This window comes from Copadichromis virginalis, linkage group LG10, assembly GCF_057382275.1.
Source record: "Copadichromis virginalis isolate Kocher_CV1m ecotype Utaka linkage group LG10, C_Virginalis_male_GT1.1, whole genome shotgun sequence".
Classification (NCBI taxonomy): domain Eukaryota; kingdom Metazoa; phylum Chordata; class Actinopteri; order Cichliformes; family Cichlidae; genus Copadichromis; species Copadichromis virginalis.
In genome coordinates, this window is record NC_140627.1 from 28,172,950 (window position 1) to 28,200,138 (window position 27,189).

At 39.5% G+C, this 27,189-nt stretch overlaps 2 protein-coding genes across 4 annotated transcripts in view; one reads left to right on the forward strand and one right to left on the reverse strand.

The window, feature by feature from the left end:
- Positions 1 to 1,421: 1,421 nt before the first annotated feature.
- LOC146700723 (uncharacterized) lies at positions 1,422 to 5,166 on the reverse strand. Of its 2 annotated transcripts, none has more exons than XM_085471422.1 (4): positions 5,003 to 5,166; positions 3,779 to 3,874; positions 2,594 to 2,935; positions 1,422 to 2,188 (listed from the first exon to the last, which is right to left on the reverse strand). In XM_085471422.1, exons 2-4 carry the CDS (start codon positions 3,822 to 3,824, stop codon positions 2,145 to 2,147), a joined length of 432 nt encoding a protein of 143 aa, XP_085327548.1. In that variant the 5' UTR covers positions 3,825 to 3,874; positions 5,003 to 5,166; the 3' UTR covers positions 1,422 to 2,144. The 2 variants fall into 2 exon arrangements, with proteins under 2 accessions (XP_085327548.1, XP_085327549.1); XM_085471423.1 differs by lacking the exon at positions 5,003 to 5,166 and adding an exon at positions 4,290 to 4,967.
- A 1,611-nt stretch (positions 5,167 to 6,777) lies between these two features.
- The window catches only part of tlcd3a (TLC domain containing 3A), a 49,575-nt gene continuing 29,163 nt past the window's right edge, over positions 6,778 to 27,189 (forward strand). The window contains exon 1 of one of the 2 annotated variants that reach the window (XM_085470948.1): positions 6,778 to 6,886. In XM_085470948.1, the coding sequence (XP_085327074.1) occupies positions 6,795 to 6,886 (92 nt within the window). In that variant the 5' untranslated portion in view covers positions 6,778 to 6,794. Of the gene's footprint in view, positions 6,887 to 14,094; positions 14,454 to 27,189 lie in introns of those variants that run through there. The other variant, XM_085470947.1, reaches the window with a different exon arrangement.

Here is a 27,189-nt window from a genome sequence, read left to right on the forward strand (position 1 = left end):
TAGCGTTAATTTTTTTAAAATGACGTTAACAGTTAACGTGGGACTGCACGGCACTAACGCGTTAACAAGCTAACCGCGCTAACGCCGTGCAGCCCCACGCACGGGGCGATCCGCATTAACTCGCTAACTGAGATTTGCCGCATTAATGTGGTTATGCCGTTAACTTCTTTTTAACGAGATTAACGCTGACAGCACCAATTTAATTGCATAATTTTCTAGGCTGTATTTCACCCGTTTCCAGCCTTTTTGCTAATGTTTATCTGAGAAAGTACTGGTATTAACAGTACCCACTGACTATCTTCCTTAGGGTGACCTAGGGTGACCATATTTTGATTTCCAAAAAGAGGACACTTGGCCCAGTCATGAAGAACTTTAATGATACTGTTTGCTTAAAGAAAATGTTAACATATTTAAACGATGCCTTCTCTGTGCGGTTAATGAATGTTGAAATAAAAAATGTCATATGGGCTTTTTCAAGTAAACAAGTGCTAAAAATTAACTTAAAAACCCCTCAAATTAAATAATGGTACAGAAATAAGGCCTCATCTGTATAATTTATTTTTTTTTTTACCAGTACTGGGACTTTACGAGGAAATTTCTTTTGCAGTTGATCTGAAATGCTTCACTTGCGCTTTGGCATCTTTTAAACATCATCAGCGCGCCGTCTGTCCCGTCTGTGAGCGCAGAACAACCACTCACGAAACAGCAGCTTGGGATGATGTCACACATATGGGTAGGCCTATAGAAAAACCCGGACATTTTCATCGATCTCAAAACTCCTCCCAGATGGCCCGGACAGAACGTGAAAAGTGGACATGTCCAGGGAAAAGAGGACAGTTGGTCACCCTACCATAACCATGAGTATGGCATCAACCGTTTCACACCAAAGTTTTGGGCACATAATTGTCATAGTTGGCATTTTGGATTTACTTCAAGTACAGTTTGATTACTTTTAGTTTTCTTTTCTTCTTGTAGATTTTCACAAAAAAGTTCTACATTTGCTGGTCGCTAGCTAACACTATAGTGTTAGCTAACACTAGAACATTATATATTTCATGTCAGTTTCATTGTTTTTTGTGTTTGACTGTATTTGTTATATGTCAAAGATTAAATTCTTTTTCATCAAGCTAGCATGAGCTGGGCAAGTGTCTCAGAGACAAAACTGCATAAAACCAAACAATGCAAGACCCAGATTATTGAGGAAACGCTAGGTGTTTGAAAGCTTGCAAAAAACTTAGCTAGTCCCAAACAAAACATTATTTTCTCAATCTGTTTTCACTGATAGACTGTTGTTCTCAATCCTAACCATCATTGTACCATAAAGTGAAGCACCAAGCCTATGGGTGGAAAAGTCATAAACTCATAAATTAAGCAAATAACTCAGCTACTAAAGGAAGTATGTGTATAAATCAATAGCCTAGATGGCTCAAGCAACACTTTTATTTGACAGCTATAGAAAGCATATTATATTTTTATATTTATTTATTAATTTACAACATAGTGATTGCAAAGCTTTTCACTAGGAAATTACAGTATTTGAGCAAAATGCCAAATTAATCTTAAGAAAATGTTATCAATAAAATTTAATTATTTAGCTTAAAGGAAATATCGGTATTCACTTACAAAGATTTTTTACCTTTATAAATGAACACAAAAGCTTATGTATTCTTGTTTCTATACAAAAAACCTTTTTTATAGTTAAACAGTCTACCCTTTATATTGAAACAAAACATCAAATGTGAAGGACATTAGGAAGATTAACTCATAAAATTAAATACATTTAACCGACTAGATGAGTAGTATCTGTCAATAAGATAAACATATCAAATAAAATATAAATACATTTCATACTATTATGTAAATGTTTTGATCAGCTAAGGATTATTTTCTGGCCATCAGTCAAGCAATCAAAATAGCAAAGTGGTGAAACAGACATTATTATGTCTTCCTCTTGGCCCATGAGATCATAATCTTGAATATACATATACTATACATATATCAGTTTATTCCTTCTTGAGCCATTCAGACATTTAGGCCTTACTCTATCCACTCAGCATGGTCAGGATTAAGTCTGATCTCAGGATAGGACATGTTTCATCTGACGATCTACATCCACTTCGATCCTTATTGTGCAACAGCTGGTCTTAGATCTTCCCTGTGTACTTCAATAAACCAAAGATACCACCACCTGCAATAAAAATGGATTAACTATTATTCATTTATTAATGTCTCGCAAAACAAATATGAGTCCAAGACTAGTCGAGAAATTACTGATTAAATACTCAAAATTGTGAAACACTGTAACAAAAGTCTCAATTATTATTTTCTATCATGTCATTTATCTTAGAGAACCAATTTCTTTCCTAAGAATATTGTAATCCTTTACAACTATCACTAATACATTTTCATAATTTTCACAACTTATTTCCTTCTATATTTGCATATTTTCGTGCCAATAGGCTCCTGTATCTGTAAATAATATTCTCGGTTGCTATGGCTCATCCCCAGTGCCATCCTGGTTAATGAATAACAGATGATATGTGATAGAGGAAGCAGAAATGATGGTAAATTCATGCTCGTGTGTAGTACTGACCGACTGCTCCCACACCGGCAATGGAGCCGATGGTGATGCCCGCTATAGCGCCCGGTGAAAGCCCTGAATTGGATTCCTGAACAATCTCAGTTGTAGGAACTGATTCAGTAGAATTAGTTATAATGGTGGGGATAATGGTGGTGGTGTTGGATGCGGCGTCTGTGGTCGTACTGGATGGGCTGTCTGTGGTCGTGCTGGATGGTCTGTCTGTGGTCGTGCTGGATGGTCTGTCTGTGGTCGTGCTGGATGGGCTGTCTGTGGTCGTGCTGGATGCGTTAGTTGAGGCAGTGGTTTTTGGTGCGATGCTAGTTGATGTAATGTTCTGTCCTCCACACAGAAATACTGACAGGAAGATCAAAAAGGGTTAAAAGGCAAGATCATACAAAGGTTTCCCAAAAGGTTAACAAACCTCTGTTCCTGTGATGCTCACAGAAACTAGTCACAACTTCTGCCTTAACACATGTTTTCTTTTAAACAAAACATTTTCTAAAATTGATTAAAAATGTTTCCAGATTAAAGATCTCAAATTTCAGCCGTTGACATTTATTGTCCAATATCAAGATAATGGAGTTCAGTACTTACTTACAGCTTTGCATTCTTAATGGGAGAATGTCATAGATAATAAACTCAACCTTTGCTCTAATGACGCTATTGAAACCCCCCCCCCCCCCCCCTCCGAAGGCCCAACCCTTTCAAGAATTTCAACATTTCCTACTCTGTCTACATGGCCTCCCATCAACCTTCCCTTTGATTACCGGGAAATGCTTTAACTTTGGTCCACCACCATTAAAATTCGCTACGATGGTACGCTACAACTATGATTAGATTCTATGCTAACACCATGAAACAGATCATCCTTCACACAAAAAATGAAAGGTCAGTCTAGATATAGATGTGGCCGAAATTAACCATAAAAACTTTTTCAACTTTAAAAAAAAATCATAAACTATGAATTAAACAAAGTTATTTGATGTATATATGCCGAATATTTCAGTCAGCTTCCATTTGAGGGCAAAGTGGCCAGAGATGTTTTTAAGATAATCTTGTTGTGATGCTTTGTGTGTGAATAACAGTTAATTAATAATCTTTAGTTATTCTCTTCACACTCTCTTTAAAAAAAGGTTTTGTCTTCCCTTTTCTAAAAGGATCTTTTTTAAAGGTTTATGTATTGTAATTTTTTTTTACCTGTGGTAAGAAGCCAAAAAGCCGATAGAACAAGACTCAGCTTCATTGTGCTTTGAAATAAATTGACGTAGTCAAAGAGACTCCTCAGGTCAAAAGCTGCATGAAAAACATAAAAGCACAAACATGACGGTGAGTTAATTTCTCTAAAATCTCTCACTTGCAGACAGAAAATCATGAATCCTGAATTTATCATGTGAGACAGATAAGAGTAACTTCAATCAAACTCAGTCATCAATAATATGTGGGTATAATGTATTATACAAGGCAAAAATAATAAAAAATATATTTTTAAATAAATGCCAATTGAGCCTAAATGAATTTCCATGTCATGGCTCGATATCACCAAGAAATCACTGATTTGTAAATACAGTTATAAAAAACACAAAAACTCTCAAGCGAGTATTTGTGGTCACATCAACGGTAATAAGAGTATTTACCCCGATGCCACAGCAGTCTATGAATGAATCCAAAAGATTTAAGAAAACCTCAAGAGAAAAACCGACTTACTCACCTGAGAGGGTGTCACTGATGCCTTGCTTCCCTTCTGCCTCCCATCGGATATATTCAGACAGCTACTTTTATGACCCTGTTATCACCCACCCAGTCATTTCCAGCCCTCCCACATATAATAGCATGTTACCAGAGGTCAATGGAGGATAGTGTTGCAACATGTACAGGATTATCAATACTTTCCAAGGAGATGTAATTGGTGTGCGCTTCCTGTGTGATAGTAAAGCTAAGGTGCTAGGAGTGTGGGCAGGCAAAGCAGTATAGGCCAGCTTATGACGTTTTAGTCCTGTCTGTGTTTTTAACTTCACCTGAGTGTCTTAAACCGTCAGAAAAGTGAATAATATGTGGTATGAATGCAGCCAAGCCCTTTATAGAAGAAAGTAGTTGTGAGGATGTCAGATAATCTATAATGTAATAAAGCAAGTGGCAACATCAAAAACAGGCTATCTTTAAGAGAAGGGAAGGTCATCTGAAAGGCACCTGTTGTGGCCGAACTCCTTTTTTTCTCTCACAGGCAAGAACGGAATTACATAATCATGTTACAAATTAATCTGGTATTGATAGTTTCCATACAATTTTCCTATTAGTACTCGATAATCATTAACTTTTCCCTCGATTTCGCCTCGTGTTGTATCTGCTTTACTATGTATTTTTGAGGAAAACTTGCAAAAAAAGAGGGAGCCATAGCAACCGTTTCTACAGAGTTACACTTACCTGAAAATGTTCAGCACGTCACATACGAGGTCTTTACGTTATTTTTACTTGCTTCTTCACCTTATCTTTGAGGCACTTGCTAGCAGTGGTGGCTGGAAAGACTAAATACAGAGGCTACAGAGCTGGGTAAATCGTGGTCACTGCCTCCTGTTTGCTCGGCTTGGCGAGCTGTCCAGCCAACTGTTTCTGAAAACACACCGTCACTATAGCACAGCAGCATGTCCTTAACACAATTTGGCGTGAAAGAGTCAAAGCTGCCAGTGTTTTTTCCCCCCACAGTGACTAGCAACTGTACAACAAATGCAAAACGAATGCAGCGATGGGAGAGTTTCACTTTTTCTGAGCCGGTGAAAAAGGCCCACTGTTGATGATCATGTGTGAACCTTAAAAGTTTACTACATTCTAGAGAGCAATATGTCAAGTGTACTCTTGAAATTTTTGACATTCTTGAATTTCCAGTTTTCTTGGAAAGTTTTGAAAAGTTATGCAAGCAAATCGGGGATCAGAATGAGCTAGAAATGCAATTTAAGTGACTTTCAATGTAGCATGGCTACTGAAAAGTTTAGGCTTTTTAGTAAACGGTCTAAAAAGGAGGAAATATACAGTGAGAATCAGTTCTTCTTGTTGGTGTTGTATGCAGAGGCATCTCTGAAGGCACAATGCAGATGGGGAGATGTGATGGCCCACTATGCCCTGCTTTCCTTCTCATCTGCAGGTACCGATGATACTGGCAACACCTGGGCCCAGTGTGTCAGAGCAAGATATATGTTTTTTAAATGGGGGAAAAGGAAAGAGGAAAAAAGGAAATCTAGTTTTAAATGCTGCTCGGCTACATGAGCCAAGAGCTTCCTCAGCAGATCTGTGCTCTCTTCTCAGTTGTATGTCATCTGCTATTATTGGATTGGGTTTAAGCAGCGCAAGCGTGCTAGCAAGACAAACCATTAAGTGCTTTAATGCACCGCAAGTAGAATTTATAAATGGTTTCTGCATCTCACTGTGAGCCACAGAAGTGATTTGCTGGAGGGATAACCTGGGTTTGACTTTTGCCGAGGCCTCTTGTTTTTGTTCTTTAACAAAACAGTCGAGGAAAAAGAGAGAAAAGAAGAAAAAAAAAAGAAATTGGTGTGTGTTTCCAGAATGATATTCACACATGAGGCTTCTTTGTATTTTCAAGTCTTTGAAGTGAGCAGTGGATATTCATTTCAGCTCATTGTTGACTGAAAGTTTGGACGCTCAAAAGCCCAAAGGGGTGAACAAGTAGGTGGACAAGAAACTCTAACAGGCTCCATGATCCATATCACCCAAGAGCCAAGAAACTAAACAAACAAATAAATGAAATGACCAGAAAAGTAATTTCTTACATTTTTTGTTTGAGTGTAAACACGATTCATCCAAATATCAGTGCAGAAATTCACAAACAAATGTAACAAATGGGCTTGTTTAGCAAATGAAAGAAGAAAAAAGTGCAGAGAGGTTAAACTGACCTGTATTTGAAAGAAGCCACCAACTAAGAATTATTTTGTTAAACAAAAACAGGATGAAACTAATTGGCATCGAAGTGATTAGGAATGTTTAGCAAGATAATATGCATATTGAGGATTCAAATGGAGGCTGTAGCAACTTTGGCTGCCTCACTTCAAATCTAATATTTGACGCTTTAAAGCATTTTGAGAATCAGTTCTTATATAGCACTTTTTTACTCAACCTAAACGCCTCATTTACCTGAACCATTTTTTCTATGCTCAAGTGCTTTCTAACATTCCTGCAGATATCTTGCCCAAGGATATTTGGCATGCAGACTGAAGCAACCAGGGATCAAACCACCAACCTTCCAATTAGAAGACTACCTGGTCTGCCTCCTGATGCACAGCCACCCCCAGTGAGGTAAAGGTCTCTATATAATGATTTAAAACTATCGGGACTACCGAGTCTGTACGCTGATGACAGCAGCTGCTCGAAAAGATCGAATAACATAAAAGCTGTGTAAACAAAAGTGCCACTTCAGTTCTAACTCGATGACCTCTGACCTGAGGAGAATGTGTAATAAAAATATAACTTTGTAGTTGAAAAATAATGCGACATGATGAAATAAGTCACTAGAATAAAGGTGTTAAATTGTACTGTCTATAAACTCGCCAAGCAAAAGCAATTATTTAAAAAAGCAAATGTCTGAGAAAGAATCCTTGTGGAACCCCTGAGAGAAAATTAGTTTTCATTAAACATGAAAACTATGATGTGGGATGTGTGAATATTAACCCCATCTTCTAGTCAGTTTCATTATTATGCAGTTTGCGTTCTTAGTTACGTTTTTCAGGAAATGCAATTCCAGCCTGGATTATGATTGTTGGATCTTTTCCAGGGAACAATGCAAACATACAGAAGATAATTTGTTCTTGGACCACATCCAAGTTATACATCAGCGAAGGATGAAGGATGGCTGTGCAGGACTTTGTACTGTTAGGTGAAGAGAAAGTTGCTCTCTACTTTTCATAGAGACATATTGTAGTTTTAACTACATTTTTTTGTATAGCTACCAAGTAAATTCCTATAACTCTTCAGATCATCACATCACAATTATGTCAGAGAGGCGAAACCCTCTACAGTAATATCTGTAGTAATTACGAAGGAGGCAAAGGGTATATTTTTATGGGGCAAAAGATAAAACGAAAGTTATTTTTATCACACTTATTATCTTAAAGGCTAACAGGTTGGGGTCATATAAAATGAGCTCAGTGATCAGATTACGTTTCTTCAAGGACATAAGAATTTTTCCAGATGCTACAGCATGGGGAATCAAAATCTGATGGTACTTTTCTGTGTTCATAATTCCATCAATTTTTACAAGATCTCCAACACCAGTGACTGAAACGCAGCCCCAAACCGTGACAGAGCCTCCACTGTGTTTTACAGATGACTGTAGACACTCACTGTTGTAAGGAGGAAATCACTTATGTTATCACTGGTTTTCAGTCCAGCTTGTGTAATTTGGCATACATCAGCATTTCCCTGTTTAACTTCATTAAGAATGGCATCTCAACAGTAGGGCTGCCACAAATTTTTTTGATAGTCGACTAGTCACCAATTATTTTTGCGATTAGTCGACTAAGATCATGCATCCAGTGGACGTAAAACGTACAGCTTATTGCACCAGCATGCATCTGCTCTTATATAACTATCATTACCTTACAGCTTGAAGTGTTAAGGTATGTGCTAACTAAAAATAAAGACATTATGATAGTTTATTACACTTTTAATGAAATTTGCAGATTGTCTCGGTGGAGACAAACTCAACAGTCTGCTCTTTGCTCCCTCAAATATAACAGGACAATAGCTCACATTTCTGTTTAATCAGTTTTCTGTTTGATGTTTATTCAGCTGTGTGAAAACTATAACTTTAATCTCAGCCAAACCGATTTACTCAGGAACAAATAAAACACTGAAAAAAGCCAGACAATAACATTTTTAAGTTATCTAAGTAAGCTGCCCCCAACCCCGCAAGAGTTGAGGCTCGGGTGTGAAATTTATGGTTTTCAGGATTTTTATCATTAACTCTGTTTCCCTGGGTCTTTTTCTGTTTTGTAGTTGTGTGTCTCATTTTGAAAGAAATATTTACATGTTACCATAGCGACCAGAGAGCATTAAGGGGCATAGAGGAGGATGTTACTCTCAGTGTTGTTAGTGCATTTCAGGAGGACGCTGCTAAAAAAGTTACACAGTTACACAGTGAATTCACGTTTATTATTTTATTTACAAAATACCCGTTTTTGTCTTGGTCGTATCATTTTTTTCAGACAAATTCTTCACCCACTTGTCCACATCCTCTGTGTCGCATCCTTGTCTCTTCTGGTCACTGAGGACACGCTCCGTATTTTGCGGTGGTTTCCGAAGTACAACAAGCAAGTCAAACTTCCTTTGTTGCCTGGTCTTAGGCTACGTTCACACTGCAGGCGAAAGCGCATCAAATCCGATTTTTTTTTTGACCCTATGCGACCCATATCTGATCATGGTATGACAGTGTGAACGGCACAAATCCGATATTTTCAAATCCGATCTGGGTCACTTTCGTATGTGGTACTGAATCCGATACATATCCGATGTTTTAGAAAGCGACTGCTGTTTGAACGGTCATGTCGCATTAAATCCGTCTTTTACGTCACCGACACAAGACAGACGCCAATTATCAGCGCCAGAGAAGCGCCAGAGAAGACATCGCGAACGCTTCTCTGGCCATCCCGTGTAGATATCAGTGAAACTGTTGGGAAGACAATGTTGGATAAACGTGAACATTTTATTTGTACTGTATAATCTGCAGATTCTGACAGAAATCTGCAACTATCCTTTGAAGCACCGCTCCTCTAAAACAGCAATAAGGATCATTATTAGGTTATCTATGTCTGTGAAGGTTCTCAGTCATCCAGGTCATCGTAGTCAAAGGAGCTTGCAAAGAAAAGCGTCTGGACTTCTTTAAGTTGCTTGAAGACGTTTCACCTCTCATCCGAGAAGCTTCTTCAGTTCTAAGGTCAAATGGTGGAGAGGTTAGGTTATTTACATTATTATGTAAATAACAAAATAACTTAAAGCAAAAATTGGGAAAGATAAAGTCCGAACTCTTTATATTAAGGGCCATCTATCAAACAGTACTGTTTGGTCTGGGTCTAAACAGAGCGCGTTGTGTGTGATGTCTTCTTTTGCGCATGCGGGCTGCTTTGAGCGTTCACACTAGAGCGCGTTTGCTGTCGCATTTTATTTGTAGTGTGAACACGCAGACAAAAAAATTGGATTTGATCAAAAAATCGGAATTGAGCATTAAGACCTGCAGTGTGAACGTAGCCTTAGACTTGTACATCTTTCGACATCTTACAATCCTGTGATTGCAGCCATTCCCCAACTCTCTGTGAATGGTACTCATGGCCATTGATCAGTGGTCTTTGATCAGTGGGTTTTGGTCAGTGGTTGTTGATCAATGGTCATGAGAATTTGCATAATTAAGATTAAGGAACTGACCTCCCAGCCCATTGTTCCTTCAGTGGGCTGGTTTCAGTCATTATGCAAATGTACTGTTTATAAGATTGGGGAAACCTGCAGTCAGCTGAGACTGAAGAAGTCACCTGGATGAGTGACGAAACGTTTCTCCCACAAAACGCTACGTCCAGATGAACAGAATCAACTTTTGGAGACATTAGATTTTATCTTTGTTGAGTGGAATTTATTTTGTACAGAATCCACCCAAATCTCCAAAACAAGTCTGCACATGGCCTAATCTACACTGTTTCACCCATCCCCTCTCAAATGACATCAGCATCTGTCCTGATGTGGCACTGGTACACTCCACCGATTCTGTGAGTGAATTCTGAGTATTTTGATGTCACTCAGCGATAACGGTGGTCTAAGAAATAAGATCAAGACACATTTACCGCTACCCCTATAAAACTATTTACTATCCGCTTACGGGACAGCAAATAGGACACAGCACGGTAAAGTTTCAACAGTTTTTAGATTTTCTTTGCCTCCCAGATTTTCTCTTCTCTTGTTTTCTAGAGAAAAGGCTACAATGGAGTCTTAGGGCTACATTAAGAAAAAGAATATTCATTTTGAGATTAAAGTTGAAATTTCAAGATTATACTCAAAATACTATTACAGTACTGTAATAGTATTGCCATGACATGACGACTTGTCATGTCAAGTCGAACAACTGCCGCAGCTCCTACACCTGCTACAAAATAGCCTCGTGTAGATGAGTTAGTGAAATGAGTTGATCCGCCGTCTTATCGTGCATTGTGATACGGCGTACATCCTCATTGCTGCACGAGGGTGTAACCAATCGCCAGCCACTTTATTTTGCACAAGCCAGGCCAAGAGAAATCCATTTCCTGTTACCTAAGCTGATACTGAAGTACGATTTAACTAAGTCATCTACAAATATTGCCAACTAATATTTCTAATTGTATCTCGAAATTTCAACTGTATTCTCAAAATGATCAATAATATATTGTACGTAGCCCTATTACCCCTTCATGGAATTCCGATAGCATTTATGGCTCCTTTCAGGACAGATGTGGTTTACACATTACACTCCCTTCAAAGATCTTTAGTGTCTCTGACAAAGGTCATGCCTGTTTCTGAAACAATCAAACACTCATCCGGCAGCCACACGCACACTTTAGACTTTACACTTTAGATTTCTTCACTTTTTATTCATCGTTACACATTTTCAGAGGAAATGAAACATCTCAAAATGGTCACATTTACAATAAGGAATCACAGGCGTGTTGTCATGGTGGAGCTTTTTAAAGATGCAACTTCTGGGTTTTAGAAACTCTGACATTTTTCTGTTTATCTGATACTTCATAGCAAGTCTGCTATTTACTGATTACTTGTATATAACTTATAACTTACTTGTATATAACTGTCAGATAGTGATTATCTTTTATTATTAATCTATCATCTCAAGCACTGTTGCTTTGGCATCTTGTTTGTGAGTTCCTCTGTCCCTCATAACGCCATCACGTTTTAATTTTAGGGTTTAATTAGATTAATCTGAATTCTATTCTATTGACATTCATGCCAATGAATGCACCTATTATAGCCTGATCAATACTAGCTGGTGTGTGGATCATGTGGAAAATATAGTTAATCATGTGAAAAGAATTTCACAGGTACCTGTGCAGGATTGTAAAAGCATGGTCTTACTGTTCCAAATGGAGTTAAGAGATCAAGGTGCTGCTAAACACATGCACATGATTTAATGATCGTTAGCTAATGAGACTACCCACATAAAAGGTTTGGGGAGTTTGACGGTCACAATCCTCCCAGGAGTGGATGTCCCAGCAAATTCATCCTAAAGTCAGACCGTGTAATTCTCTAAGAAACTGCTAAAAACCAAAGAGCTACACCTCAGACCCTAGTGGCCTCAGTTACCATGTTAAATATTATAATTCATGACAGTACGATTAGAACAAGACTGAGCAAGCATGGCTTGTTTAAAAGAGTTGCCAGGGGAAAGCCTTTTCTCTCTTAAAATAAGATGGCAGCAAGATAATCACACCTCTCCTGGAACAATGTCACCTGTGCAGACCAAAGTGGAGAGGTTTGGCCATAATCACAATCAAACACAGCATATCCACAGGGATTATGATCACCACAGCATAAACACGGTGGTGGAGGGAGCCGCAGGATCTGGGCACCTTGTAGTCATTGAATCGACCTCTGTACACCAAAGTATTCTAGAGTCAGATGTGAGGCCGTCTGTCTGACAGCTAAAGATTGCTTAAAACTGGTTCATGCAACAGGACAATGATCCTAAACAGGAAAAAGAAAAGAGTCAAGGTGATGCATTGACCAAGTATTGCATAAACAAATACTTACAAACCTCAGTGAACTGAAGCCACCCAAATTTCCCCACAACAATGTGAGAGAAAAAGTCATGCAGAAAACAATATATTCAAGAATTTGATCATCTAAAAGTGGTTCTGCAGGGTATTGAATCATGGCCCGCACTTTGTTTTTCTTGCAAATAAAATGGTTACATTTTTAACAGTTCCATCCACTTTGTGGAATGTCCAAGGACGGTGAATTTAGGTGTGGCAAATATGGAAATTTGTATTAGGGGGGGGGGGGTTATATTATGTGTCTATGACAGTGATAAGGAAAGCAGCTACCATCTGATATTTGCATTCAGATAAGCTGTATGACCCTTTACATTGTGCTCAAACTGAATTCCTTTTTTTCCTTTTGAGATATCCTAAGCTGCCCTCATTCCCGGACCCTCCATGCTAGTATTCAAATATGCAATAAACAATGCTCTGTTTCTCTATTTATTACACATTTCTTTACCATGTTGACCTGAAGCCAACATTAGGACCCACTATTAGGAAATAATGATAAAACCTGCTCAACTAAATAGGTTTTAACAAAGAAAAAGGCACTTTAATAGAGGATATTATATTAAAAAGATATGTATTAGAGAGTACATTAATGGGTTTTTGCTCAAAATTGATTAAAAAAAATACCAGAGTTAGAAGAAAACACCAATTATATCCCCTTATTCATATACAGACGAGCTCATTGTCAAAATAAAAGCAAAAATATATATAGAAAAAAACACATACAGGAAAAGCTTACTGTTCTGTGCTCAGTAACACAGAAAAGCACATCTTTAAATCGCTTTTTCACAGGACTGAATAACAAATTTAAAAAGAAAAAGCGCCACCACTGTTTGCACTAGTTAAACACACAGAAATAAAGGATTAGATAAAATCTCAATGCCAGACACTCTACAAGCAGCTATCAGACACTACCTGACAGAGCTGAGCGAAGTCAGGTTAACTGACTTTAAAGAGAGTGTTTACTTGACAGCTGATAGCAGTATCTGAGACTGATGACCTCAGATGAGAGGTGGACAGATACAGAGACAGAGTCACCGGTGTTAATTCATTGGCGGAAGGTTTTCTCTCTATCTCTCTTTCTAAGCCCCATGGCTCTTTAACCTCTTTTAATTTGCTGTTGAAGGATTTTCATCATTTACATAACCCCTTATTTCCAATGGCAGAAGGCTGCTTTCAGCAGCAACAAATTACTGACGAGCTGCTGAGCACAGAGGACAATTTAAATGCCACACATGGCTTTACTCAGTCGCTCAGCCGAGGGCGAATACTACACCCGTCTCTTACTTATCTGATAATTTAGCTCTATCTGCTGACAAGTGCTCCATAACACATCCGTCACACAAACTTGGTGATGATATAACACTTGCACTGCCCCCAAGTGGAGAAACAAAAAATTGAATGCCTGCTTACGCAACTACTGATTTTGTTGTATGACTACTTTCGCTAAAGGAGGTAGTTCGTCTATGTGCTATAACACATACACAACAGCTGCAAAGGCATTAATATCTATATTTAAGTTAAGCTGAAAACACAAGCCGCAATTTTAATAAAACACTGTTAAATTCCAAGTTGTTAAATTTACCGTAAATGCTGCGAAAAGAATGACCTTCAAAATAAAAGCCTAGTGGGGTTTGTGTTGCGATATTACCGCTTCCGCTAGGGGAAACACGCAGGTCACGCCTTTTATTTTGAAAGTCTCCACGGGTAGTTGACGTCTGTTTGCCGTTAGCTCAACACTGGTGCTGCTGCTGCTGAGCCTTGGCGGAGTATGTGTGAGTGTGTGAGTATGTGCGAGTGTGTGCTGATGGTGGACTGTTCCCGGTGAAAGACGCCGAACCCGGCCGCGTGAAAAATGCCTCACAGCCGCGTGTAAACGGTCGAAGCTCGCGGAGGGGAGAGAGAGAGTCAGGTGTCCCGGCGGCTAGAGAGGAAAATATGAGCAGGATGTTGCAAGTTTTAGCGTGTGGCGCCGTAGTTTTCCCCGGTCTCTTCTTCGCCTTCAGGAAGATCTTACCGTGTGTGTTCAAACACTGGAGCGATGCCGACGTGGTACTAGTCAGCGAGAGGTAACCCAGCTTAAACTCACCACTTTACACAACACAAACTCACTAACTAGCGCCCGGTGCTAGCTTACTCCCCGCTCTGTAGCTACGGACATTTTCCCTCATCCCGTTAGCTCCTTGGTGTGCTGTATTTTTTTCCATACATGACGGAAACTTATTTATGTTGAGTAGCCAGTGTGGTCATTTTAAGCGAAATATATTTTTCTATTTATTTCTACATTTTTGTTGTGCTCCTTTTTCTGCAAATTGGGCTCAATAATCACGAAGAGTATTTGTAACGGTGATTTGCAGATACAGCAAATCCAAACTATGGGTCCCCTGTAGGAAAATACCACAGCAGGCTTTAAAAAGAGTCTTTGTAAGCATGATGCGCCAAGTGCTTTGTTATTTGTTTGCATGATTGCGAAATCGATGATATGTGCTTAAAAAGGTGCACTAACATGCATTCAATTGTGGTCCGAAGTTTACATGTACTTATCATGGCATGATTGTCATGGGGCTTTTAACGAGTTTTTTGAATAGTTCTTTTTCCAACGTGGAATGGTTTTACAGCATACATCTTTAAGGACTTTAAAAAACAAGAATTGGTTGCACAACTTTGAATCTATTTTGGATTTTCTCCAATACACACACACACACACACACACACACACACACACACACACACACACACACACACACAAAAGTATCCATACAGGTTTAAATATTATATACATACATTTACTTACACCTTTTAATAAGTGAAGGTTTACAGTGTTAAATTGACAAGATCATGGTCTGTTTACTTGTTAATGATCACTATTCACTACAGCTAGCAGTTTCCCTTTGCAAAGGAAAAAAAAGATTTGTTTGACAGTACTTATTGGACTGACCAATACTCAGAATAGTGAGAAAGGCCAAACTATCACCCTCAGCTGATAGGAAATTGGCTAGGATGTTCAGGGACAACCCAGGAACCACCAGGGCTCAAGGCTGCCGTGAACTGGAAACTTCTGGAACAGCAGTGTCCTATACTGAAATGAGTTTTACATCGCTGTTAAGTGACCGGGTACTGAGCAAAAATGAAGCCCCTGCTGCAAAATCGACGCCTTCAAGCTTGACTAAAGTTTGCAGCTACTCACATGGACAAGCCAAATGTCATCCATCCAGTCTCTTTGGCATATTCGTATTGGGGTCACGGGCAAGTGAAATGGCTTCTGGAGAAAAACTTTATCCATCCATCCATCCATTCACTTCCGCTTATCCTTTTCAGGGGGGCGCTGGAGCCTATCCCAGCTGTCATAGGGCGAGAGGCAGGGTACACCCTGGACAGGTCGCCAGTCTGTCGCAGGGCCAACACACAGGGACAGACAACCATTCACACTCACATTCATTTGCACATTCACACCTAGTGACAATTTTTTGGGTTATCCAATTAACCTATCCCACAAGCTGCATGTCTTTGGACGGTGGGAGGAAGCCAGAGTACCCGGAGGGAACCCACGCAGACACGGGGAGAACATGCAAACTCCACACAGAAAGACCCCGGCCTGATGGTGGAATTGAACTCAGGACCTTCTTGCTGTGCGGCAACAGTGCTAACCACCGTGCCACCGTGCTTTGAAAAAAAAAAACAAAACTTTATGATCAAATGAAATAAAGATTTAGCTACAATGACAGCAAGTATGTTTAGAGGAGTAATGGGCCATTATGCTTGCTCTGTCCTGTGTGTCACTCACCAGATTTGACATCACATCCTGTGGCGCTATGGCTGGTCATGCACATCTCAATTTTTTTAACATGGTGCGTTGTGCTGTGGGTGCCACAACTGGGTTAAAGACAATAGTCTGCAGTCGTGCTGGTTTTTACTGCCATATTAATATTCCAGTACAGAAGCTCAGAGGCGTATAGATATACAGAGGGAGATGGTGGAACAGTTTGAGAGTCAACACTTGAGAGTTTGTGGAAAAAACACTCAATGTACTTCTTCTCCTATATCAGTTCTCATGTGATGCGCTATCGTCTGAGTGGCGACACCTAGTGTTCAGGAGAATACTGCATCAGCGCGTATAAAAACAAGTGAGTGTGTGACAATGTTGTGGTGGCAAGTATAGGGCTTTGGAGTTGACGTCACGCCGCAATGTATTGTGGGAGTGCGGCGCCATTTTCCGGGTCCACAAATCAAAACAAACACACTGTGTTGGAACAACGACGACAAGAAACATGCTTAAAAGCAGCTCAAAAGAAAACAGACGGTATAGAGACCAATTGCGTCCAGAGGTGAAGCAGCGGTACTTGAAAAAAATAGAGTGCACCGCAAATGTGGACCTATATGAAATACGGCAGTGGAGTAAAGACCCAGACAACTTACCGCCACTGTCCTACCCCGATATCTTCACTTATCTTGTTAACCCTAACCCTAACGTTCGGATTTCGGAGTGCCCCCTGTGTAACGTTGGTACCCAGTCTGGATTTGTTTGATCCATTTCATAGGCAGGCTTCCCTACAGTTGTGCGAAATAATTAGCGAATCGTTACATAGCACGTATGTCTGCACAGTCACTCAATTCTATGTTTGTTCGCAATTTCTATAACCTCCGAGAGCCCCAACAATAATATTATTAAGCTATAAAGAGTGATATGTACATATATAGAACTTACCGGAGTGAAAATGTCTGGAGCACACCAACAGATATCTGGAGATGGAAGCGAACTGGATAACAGCTCGTCTCACGGCTGCTATCCAGGCTAGATGCCTTCGTTTTGTAAGGTCCACCATATAAGCTCCCTCATGTTGCTTCCAGGTTGGGAAAGAATAAAAAGACAAACCCTTTTTAAGCTTATTCCAGCGATCGAACATTGCAGCCGACCACACAGCAAGTACGAATCCTGGCTGTTGTGTGTGCCTTCGGTCCTTTTTTGCTTGTGCTTTGTTTGGACCCGGAAAATGGCGGATCAGGCCAAAATCCTGTCCACGCCCACCCCCGTGACATCACGCTCCAAAGCCCTGTACTGGGGCCTTAAAGGTGACGCATTCCAGCCTAGGAACACTAACATCTGTCAATCACGGTAGCGGTGGTAGCATCATGCTTTGGGGCTGTTTTGCTGCCAGTGGTACTGGTAATAATGTAATAATAATGACGGAGGTTTATCTACAAATTCTTCAATGTCACCTCAAACCAACTGCTAGACAGTTGAAACTTGGACACAGTTGGGTTTTCCAATAGGACAATGATCCCAAACACGTATCAAAAATGGTTTGGGATAGATAAAGGAGGTGAACATGAAGCTGCTAGAATAGCCTTCCCAAAGATAAACCTCAGCCCTAATGAAAATCTGTGGACTATGCCTAAAAGCCGGGTCAGTGCCAGGAAACCAATCAATTTAAATCAACTCCCAATTCTTCCAAAAAGAGGGATCAAATATTTAGCCAGAATTATACCAGAATCTTGTTGATGCCTACCAAAAACATCTGGTTGATGTGCACCTTCCTAAGGTGACATTTAACCATGTGGGGATGTATGTATACTTTTGACCCTGTGTGGATTAGAGAAAATCCAAAATTAATTCAGACTTGTTCACCCAGCTTTTGTTTTCTAAAGTCCCTAAAGATGTATGCTGTGCAGTCATTGCACCCTGGAAAAAGTAGCGTTCAAGGAAATCATTAAAAGCTCAAATTTATCATGAATTTCATCCCCATAATGATTGCATGTTAGCTTTTGACCAGAGCATATATAAAATGGTCCTAACTACAGTGTGACTGTAATATCCGCTGATCGATGAGATGAGTTTCTTTTTGCTCAATACAGAAAGCTGTCCACTATGCAGCAATTAGAAAAAAGGTTTCTCCATACATAATACATCTCTCTGAAGAAAATAATTTGTTATACTATTTGTTACATTACTTTTGCCTTACAAGGATGTATGCTTCTGTCTCAAGTCACTGGTGTAGATACGCAAACCCATGGAAACCCTACGACATAACCTACACTATGCACTTCGCTGGAGATGTAACTACATGTAGCTTGGCAGCCCACAACTAGCGCTGTCAAGTCCTCCTAAACATTTGTCTACTTTTTTTGCTGCAGTTTGCTAATTTATCAGTGAAAGAATAATTATTTTTACCTCAATGTAAGGAATAATAATCATAGATGTCAAAATGATTGTATCTTGTCCTATTTAATCTCAACAAGTCCTAAAAACAGTCAGTGATCACGGTCTTCCTCTCTTGGTTTTTATTACCGCTATTCGTTTTAAAGCTCCGTTTTTAAAACCATACGTAGTAACTACAGCCCAGCTCATGCAGCAGTAAATTAATGACTAACCTCGTATTGTGGATCGATTATCTCAGTTGTTCTCCTGACTGAAGTTTGGTCTGTTTATAACATCCTGCCATGCGATTTCTTTTGTCCCTAACCATCTGGAACCCTCAACTTAACTTTTGAGTGGAAAAACGTTAGTGTTCATCCTCTAGCTTCACTGTGTTTATGTTATGCTAACATTGCTGTGTCGCTAGCGATCATGTACCACATCATTATATACCAGCTAGCCCAACTTCAGTAACCCTACAAACGTCACTGCTGTTTACTTCCCTGACTTCATTTATATATCGGAAGTAGAGCAGGGCGATATGGCCAAAAATATTTATCACGATATATATTTGAAAATTTGCGATAACGATATAACCGACGATATAATTGATGCGATACAAAATACAACTCCACAACATTACTAGCGCAAAAAGACAACCTTCCATTTATTTTCACTTAAACAAGAAGCTGGTTTTTATGTACATTAAAGCTTTATAAAAATGTAACACTGCAAATGCAAATTCCTTGCTGAAAGTTTAACCAAAAGGCATTTCCAGTAGAAATGGGCTGACATATCCTGAGCATAACCATGTATAATATCCACTGAAGTTAAAAAGAGGTGCTTTGCAACATTAAACTGCAGTGTGCATTACGCATTTTTCGGACCATAAGGTGCACGGGATTATAAGGCACATTAAGCGAAACAAAGCAGTCAGATAAATCAAACTTTATTAAACTCATTCTTCTTGCTTCCTCCACTTCTGTACCATTGATTCATTAATGTTGAATTCTCTGGCAGCTGCTCTATTCCCATGTTGCTGCAGTATATTAATGACTAACCTCGTATTGTGGATGGATTATCTCAGTTGTTCTCCTGACTGAAGTTTGGTCCGTTTACAGCATCCTGCCATGCGATTGCATTTGTCTCTAACCATGAAGAACCTTCACGTTAACTTTTATAAGTGGAAAAGTGTTAGTGTTCGTCCTCCAGCTTCACTGTTTATGTTATGCTAACATAGCTGTGTCGCTAGCGATCACGTAGCACATCATTATATACCAGCTAGCCCAACTTCAGTAACCCTGCAAACGTCGCTGCTGTTTAGTTTCCTGTCTTCATTTATGTTGGAAGTGATAGCAGAGGTGTACGTTTGATTTTTTTCAGAAATCTCTCCGTCAGAACATGCAATATCATGCTTAGGTAACTAGCGAGCTAACTTCCGCTAGCTTCCTGCTAACTTCTAACTCCGTTAAATGTAATAACTTTTGTTTTCATGGATGCCTGGAAGTTAAACTTTATAGTTACACCTGGTAAAGCAGCAATGCTGATCGTTTTATTAAAGATGAAAGAATTTAGACAGTTTTTAACTCTAAGTGATGCTGCAGTGTTGTTTGACCTGAAGAATACGGAGTTTAGGACCCAGATTACTCCCAGATTTAAGAGCATCTTAGTCCGACAAATATGACAATAACAACGGCTGCTTGCATGTTCTGCAAAAAAATGTGCTTTGTTGTGTATCTGATGGACAAACACCAAACCAGTTCCACATCACGGAAGTTGCACCATTTTTACAAACCAATTCTGGTTCATCTGTTTCACTCAACAATCGGCCATGTGCGTATGAAAACAAAGGCACTGCGCATGCGCGTTTTACTCCCATTCTATCGCGATATTTCATTTTCCTATCGTTGCCTAACATTATACCGGTATTACCGTGAACGGTATAATATGGCCCAGCCCTAATCGGAAGTGTTAGCAGGGCTGTACGTCTTAATTTTTTTTCAGGAATCTCTGTCATGGTATATTATATTGAGATGGAAACTAGCGAGCTAACTCCCTGCTAACTTCTAACTCTGTTAAATTTAATAAATTCTGTTTTCATGGATGCCTGGTAACTTAATTTTTACACCTGGTAAAGCAGCCAACATATTATTACAGATTGAAGAATTTAGACGGTTTTTCAACTCTCAGTGATGCCGCATTGTTCGTTTGACTTTGGGACCTGCAGCAGAGTTTGGGTCCAAACATGACTAATAACATCAGACTTTAAGACCGGATAGTGCTATTTTATGCAGCATATGCAACAGAATAGGTTAGACCAGTGGTCCCAAACCCCCAGGCCACGGACTGTTACCATAGCGACCAGAGAACATTAAGTGGCAGAGCGGAGAATGTTACTCTCAATTTTGTTGGCGCATTTCAGGAGGATGCCACTAAAAAAGTTACACAGTGAATTTGCATTTATTATTATATTTACAAAATACAACCGTTTTTGTCTCGGTCGTATCATTTTATTTTGTTGTATTTATCTGTGACACCTTAAAGACCGGTCCGTGGTGCAAAAAAGGTTGAGGACCACTGTGTTAGACAGTATTCATAGACTGTTTATAAATACTAGATTTAGCTTCTGGGTCTAAAAAGTGACTTTAGTTTTTACCTCTATTTAATTAAATTAAAATGCTTTTTCACTTCTTTTTGGTTTAGTTTTTATAATAACTCTGGTTTAAAATGCTTAGCTTGAGTCTTCAAAAACATTTCAGTTGCCACATCCATCTTTCATATACAGTCTAGCTTTTAAATGGCATCTAGTTTCTTAAAAACAATAGCGCAGTTTTCAAATTAAAAAATAAAAAATTGGGGGGAGTAGAAAACAATCCTTAATTACATCAGTTTCCCATTCATTACACCTTAGAATAATGCTTATCTACTGATATCAGCCAACCACAACTATGCAGCGTCAGTTCAGTTCTAGTACTTTCACTCCAATAAGTAGTCACAGAGAAATCCCAGGAAGTTACATTTTTTATTAGAGTTGAACAAGCCACGTGAATGAACGATAAAATCATTACATTAGAAACGTTTTTAACTTTGGATCTCATTAGTATTAATTATAAATGTGTTTGGGGGGGGGGGCATCAGTGTGACTTGCTCACATTTGCACAGTTCAGTTCAGTGCTCATTTGTAAGCTGTCACTCTAGCTAATCCTCTTCTGAGCTCTGGTCAGGGCCGACTGCTGAGTTAGCTATGCACTGAAATACACCGAAGCCTACTGCCGAATAACGCTTCTGCTAATTTACAAATGCTCAGCTATCGGAAAACATCGTTCTTACAAGCCACAGTGCCTGCAGGCTGTCAGACTGCTCGCCCTCAACCACTAAACTGGCCTTTAATGTCTACATCTTCTGCCTGTACCATGCTTTGTATCACAGGCTTCCAAGTAGCATAAATTGGACACCTGAAGGATTTTTGTGTGTTAACACAAAACAGTTAGCTTTATTTTAACTGTAAATACAAGTTAATGGAATAAGTGTGGAAGATATGATCATCTCGGCATCGGGGTGATTTTAGAGCTCAGCGGGGACTCCAGTTCCTTCTGTTGTTTACCTCCAGCTTCTCGCTTTCCCTCTCATCTCTGTTAGCTGATTTAACACATGCGGGGCTGAACTTTTCGTGACATTACTGGACAAAGAGATGGATCAAACATTTGCTGACTAGGACCTACAATCAGACATGAGCTTTAATATGCCACTTTTCCCATATGTCCTGTGCGAAAAGGTGCAGGTAAAACTCCTGTTGTGTGCTGCAAGGCACATGCCCATGGGGTGTATATACACATGGACATGTTCCCGTAGGATGTAACTTTTTTTCTCTAGTTGAAGCATTTTAACTCACCTAAGTCTCAGTCACACTAGAGAAAAAATGGCAAATAATGAAACCTCAAGACTAGAAGAAAATCAGCGGTTGCCTGGTTATTGAATTGAATTTTTGCTCTCAGCAACTGATTGCAGCACCATCAACCTCTCGGTGGCAACTTTTGGTTACACAGGTTGCCTGTTTCCGCACAACTGGGGTCTTACCTGTCTAGACTGGAGTCACTCTTGGATAGATTTGTGAAGGTTTGCAAATGTATGAATTCAGACAGATAGGCAGCACATTACAGTTGGAGTCAGTCTGCGCCAATCAACACAACCCATATGCGCCCCCATTTATTTCTCCAAGGGAGGATACAATATAATTAAGCACACAAACTTGAGTTACTAAGGCTTGTGGCAAGCTGTTTACTGGAATTTAATGCCAAACAACAAGTCTTATTTTGCCCCTGCAATATGTGTGATAGTTGTCACTAGGAGTTTATTTGGAAAGAGAGGGGGAGATGTTATCAGAACAAGTGCATACCTGTAATGTCTAGATTTGGCACAGTGCTTAAATGTTTGCATATCAATTGGCTGACCAAAATGACCGTCAAGCCACCAGGAAATGTGCTGCTCTCCTGGCTCAAACTCAAGATTTCCCATATACGCAGCCAGTGACATTCCAGCATCCATTTATACAATCAAGGGGTTCTGATGGAAGAGTGGGAGAGTTCCTTCTTGCCATGAAATGCACTTTACCCTGTTTGCTTTTTTTGGTTCTGCTGTCACTTTCTTTTGCTCTGCTGCAGTGCCCATGGACCTACACATTACATAGCCCATTTACTAGAGGAACAAAAACACCACTTCTTGCTGTCAGACACTGTGTGTGTGTGGGGGAGAGAGAGAGAGAGCACGAGACGGAACACGAAAGAGCAAGTCCATGTGTAACAAAACAGTCAGTGCGAAGACCTGGTAACACTGAAAGGGAAGCTGAGGTTGTTCGCTGGCCTGACACAGTAGGGAAGAAAAGACAACATTACCGAACAAGGCAACAAAGAATTCTTCCCCTTTTTCCCCACTGCACGCTCCTCACCCCGTCGAACTCAACTTTTCAGCTGCAGGGGGGAGAGAGGGGGTTATTGGCGGACACACAATGAATTGGCTGTATGAACTGAGTCTTGTGACAGAGTATGAGACCATACAGCCTTAGAAGGCCGTAAAGCCGGTGTGAGGGGATTGAGTTTGTGGGGGAAAGAGAGAAGGCGGCCTGTTAAGTTTTCCTAGCTCAGACCTGTGGTTTTTGTACTTGCGTGTCACATGGCTATTGTTCACTTGCTGATGCCGGTATCATTGCTGTGGTCCCCCGCCGTAAACCTTGGTTTGAGCTGACTACAGGTTCAAGCAGGAAACCACAAATACTCTTTGTTTCTCAGCACTGCCATTTGTGAGTGCACTGTTTAAAAAAAAAAAAAAAAAAAGGAAAGAAAGCAGTCTTTTGACCTTCGAAACTAGCCTGAGTATGTCTGAGTGCAAACTGTAATCACTTACTCACTCAGACTAAGAGAGTTTGGTGCTTTGTGGCCAGAGTTGGGAAGGTTACTTTTAAAATGTATTCCATTACAGAATACAGAATACATGCCCCAAAATGTATTCTGTAACGTATTCCATTACGTTACTCAATGACAGTAACGTATTCTGAATACTTTGGATTACTTAATATATTATCATGCTTTTTACAACAACATGAATGTACTATTGCTGTGATTTATTACTATTACTGAAGGTCTGCGACTCCGAACTGTAGTAAAGGGACCTCTGACTAATACGGCGGGGTCCCTGTCGGCTCGTAGCCGAAAAATAGCTTTACTTTGTTGTGTGGGTCAACTTTTCTTGCGAGAGACAGAGAGAGGCGTTGAAAGACTGCTCCAACGGAACTTATTGTTTTCGGAGGAAAACACGAACACGGTGTACAGTCGAGTCTTAATAGCTTACTTACAACTGGGCTCGTCAGGCACTCTTCTTGGCTGAAGTGGTTATTATTATATTTACATGCTTCCAGCTCCCGTTTTTCCTCGATGACAACTCGTACCTTTCCACTCCCCTTTTTCTCCCTCCTCGCGCTCACAGACCCATAACGTGTATGGCAGTCCATTCTCCCTGCAACACGGACTACACTGCCCATGATGCTACATTCTTTAGAGCTATGCTTGTAGCATTCTGCCTGTTAGCTTAGCACAACAACAACGAAAAGGCGCTCTCTCACCCAGGAAACACACAGTCGCAGAGAGAGAGAGAGAGAGAGAGAGACCGTCGCCCTGTAACCATGGCAACCATAACGCTGCCGCCTGGAACAACAGAACGTAGCTGTCAAACAAAACCCAAACAGTCCTCACCCGCGACAATATGAAACAGGAAATTACCGCAGTGTAATCCATTTATTTCAACAAAGTAACTGTATTCTGAATACCACCTTTTTTAAACGGTAACTGTAACGGAATACAGTTACTCATATTTTGTATTTTAAATAGGTAACGGCGGTACATGTATTCCCTTACTCCCCAACACTGTTTGTGGCTGTATGTGTAATACCTTGGTGGATCTATGGGAACTCGCTATCAATTCACGTTAAAAGGTGTGCTATCATCATAATCATGACCCCAAAAAAATGCACGAATGGCATTTTTTGCTTCCCTTTTCAACTTCATCCACTTAAAACAAATGACGTAGCTTCTGAAAAGTACTCTTTTTAAAGGCAACCAGAGATGATACTTGTGGATGCAGAAAAGTCCTGTAGAAGTCTATGGATAAAAAGGCCCTTGACTTTGACCTCTGTTAACACTTTTCTGATGATGTGACTCATTCTGAGGAACTGTTTCTGATCCTATACATTACTAAGTCGACTAGCATAAGGTTGCTATTGCACAAATGTTCAAATGGGAGTAGAAGGTTCTGTGGATGGCTTACTGGCAAAGAGCTAATTAATAAACCAAGACTCAGCCAGTTCATTTCAGTACTAACAAATCTTATCTACCCAAAGCATCAGGTTTAGAAATTAGTAGTAAACTAATGGAACAGTGTAAGTGCAGGTTTCAGCGTTTCTCTCCAGAAATAGCAAAGTGTTTTTGAGAGGAAAAGGAGAATTGATATATTTCTGATATAAGGGCGAACTCTTCTGTTTGAAGTTGCTGGGGAGCTGTCTGGATAAATCTGACAGTTCTGGTGAGGTTCAGGATTCATGCAGCAACATATTAATAACTAGCCTTATGTTATTACTGAGCTCATCTCAGACTTTCTGTTGGCCCATTATGAAAGCGTTAGCAGGGACTTTTATAGAGTAACAACAGTTTGTCCCTCATCTTACAGTTTGTATTAACCTAAGCTTAATTCTGTAGCTGGACACAATGCAGAAGATATTTTTGTCAACTACTCCACCTTAAACCATTCGAGTATTATTGTCAGTAACTGCTTTTTTCCCCTCACAGAAATACTTTGGACAGAACCAGTATATCATCTTAAGATGTCAACTTGTTAGCCTTAAACTACTAACTTCTAAATCAGATAGACTTTGTAAATCCCATTTTTCATGCATGCCTTTATGTTAAACTTTATTGTAACACCTGGGAGAACAGCCATGGCTTGATGGTTTTAGTGTTTGTTTGCCTTTGGAAACTGAAGGAGTTTATGAGAAACCAATAAGCTTGGTTAAACAGTCAGCTGACTTATATCTTAACGGATAAATAATTAAATTAGTCAATAAATCTTAGTAAACTCTATAACACTGCATTAGTAAAGACTAGATCTTTGCCATACCTCAATATAATTACTGTTAATATATGTACATGTGATTAATCTTTGCTGGAAAATTGAAAATGAAAAGTCCATAGCCAAGAATTTGTGCAGTGTTAAGTACCCCAGTTCTCAAGAAATATGTAATCATTTTCCTTGGTAGTTCGCTCAAGCCTCTCATCTATTATTTACAAGGGCTAAGTAATTATCCCACTTGTAGCTTCACAAGATATTCAATTTAAGGAGGTCCAGTTAGAGACGATTTCAACAACTGGGTGTCAAATAAAAGTGCAGTTCAACAGTATTTCAGTGTTATTAATTTTCGCAATGATGTGAAGGATACTTTAATAATATTAAAACCATAAATAAAAAAAAATAAAAAAAATAATAGTAAAATGTTCTTTTTCCTTAAGTACATTTCACATGCACATAGGGGTGGGCAATAGAAACGATATAAATTTGGCCAACGATAGAGATTTTGACTATACCGCTCTATCGCGATAGCGCATGTTGATGATTAGGGCTGCCACAAACGATTATTTTGATAGTCGACTAGTCACCGATTATTTTTGCGATTAGTCGACTAATCAGATCATCATCCATTGGACATACAGCTTATTGCACCAGCAGCATCTGCTCTTATATAACTATCATTAGCTTACAGCTTTAAGTGTTTAAGGTATGTGCTAACTAAAAATAAAGACAAGATGATAGTTTATTAAATTTTAATGAAATCTGCAGATTGTTGTGGTTTAATAAACTCCTTGCTATCTAAAATATAACAGGACACCGGAGTAAATTCTTGAGCATCTCACACTTCTGATAATCAGCTGTCTGCTTGACGTTTATTCAGCTGTGTAAAAACTTTAATCTCAGCCAAACCGATTTACTCAGGAACAAATAAAATACTAAAAAAAGCCAAACAATAACATTTTGAAGTTATCTAAGTGACTTATATATATATATTTAACCTGAGTAGCGAAAGACGGCGGTCGGTTTGAAAACGATTTGCCGGGAGTCCGGTGTTCTCACGG

Excerpts from the sequence above, each read along its gene's own strand:
- LOC146700723 (XM_085471422.1), bottom strand. The coding sequence starts at position 3,824 with ATGAAGCTGAGTCTTGTTCTATCGGCTTTTTGGCTTCTTACCACAG. Across the intron at positions 2,936-3,778 it reads TTTTTGGCTTCTTACCACAG|TATTTCTGTGTGGAGGACAG; the intron begins GTAAAAAAAAAT and ends TCTTCCTGTCAG. Across the intron at positions 2,189-2,593 it reads TGCCGGTGTGGGAGCAGTCG|GTGGTGGTATCTTTGGTTTA; the intron begins GTCAGTACTACA and ends TTTTTATTGCAG.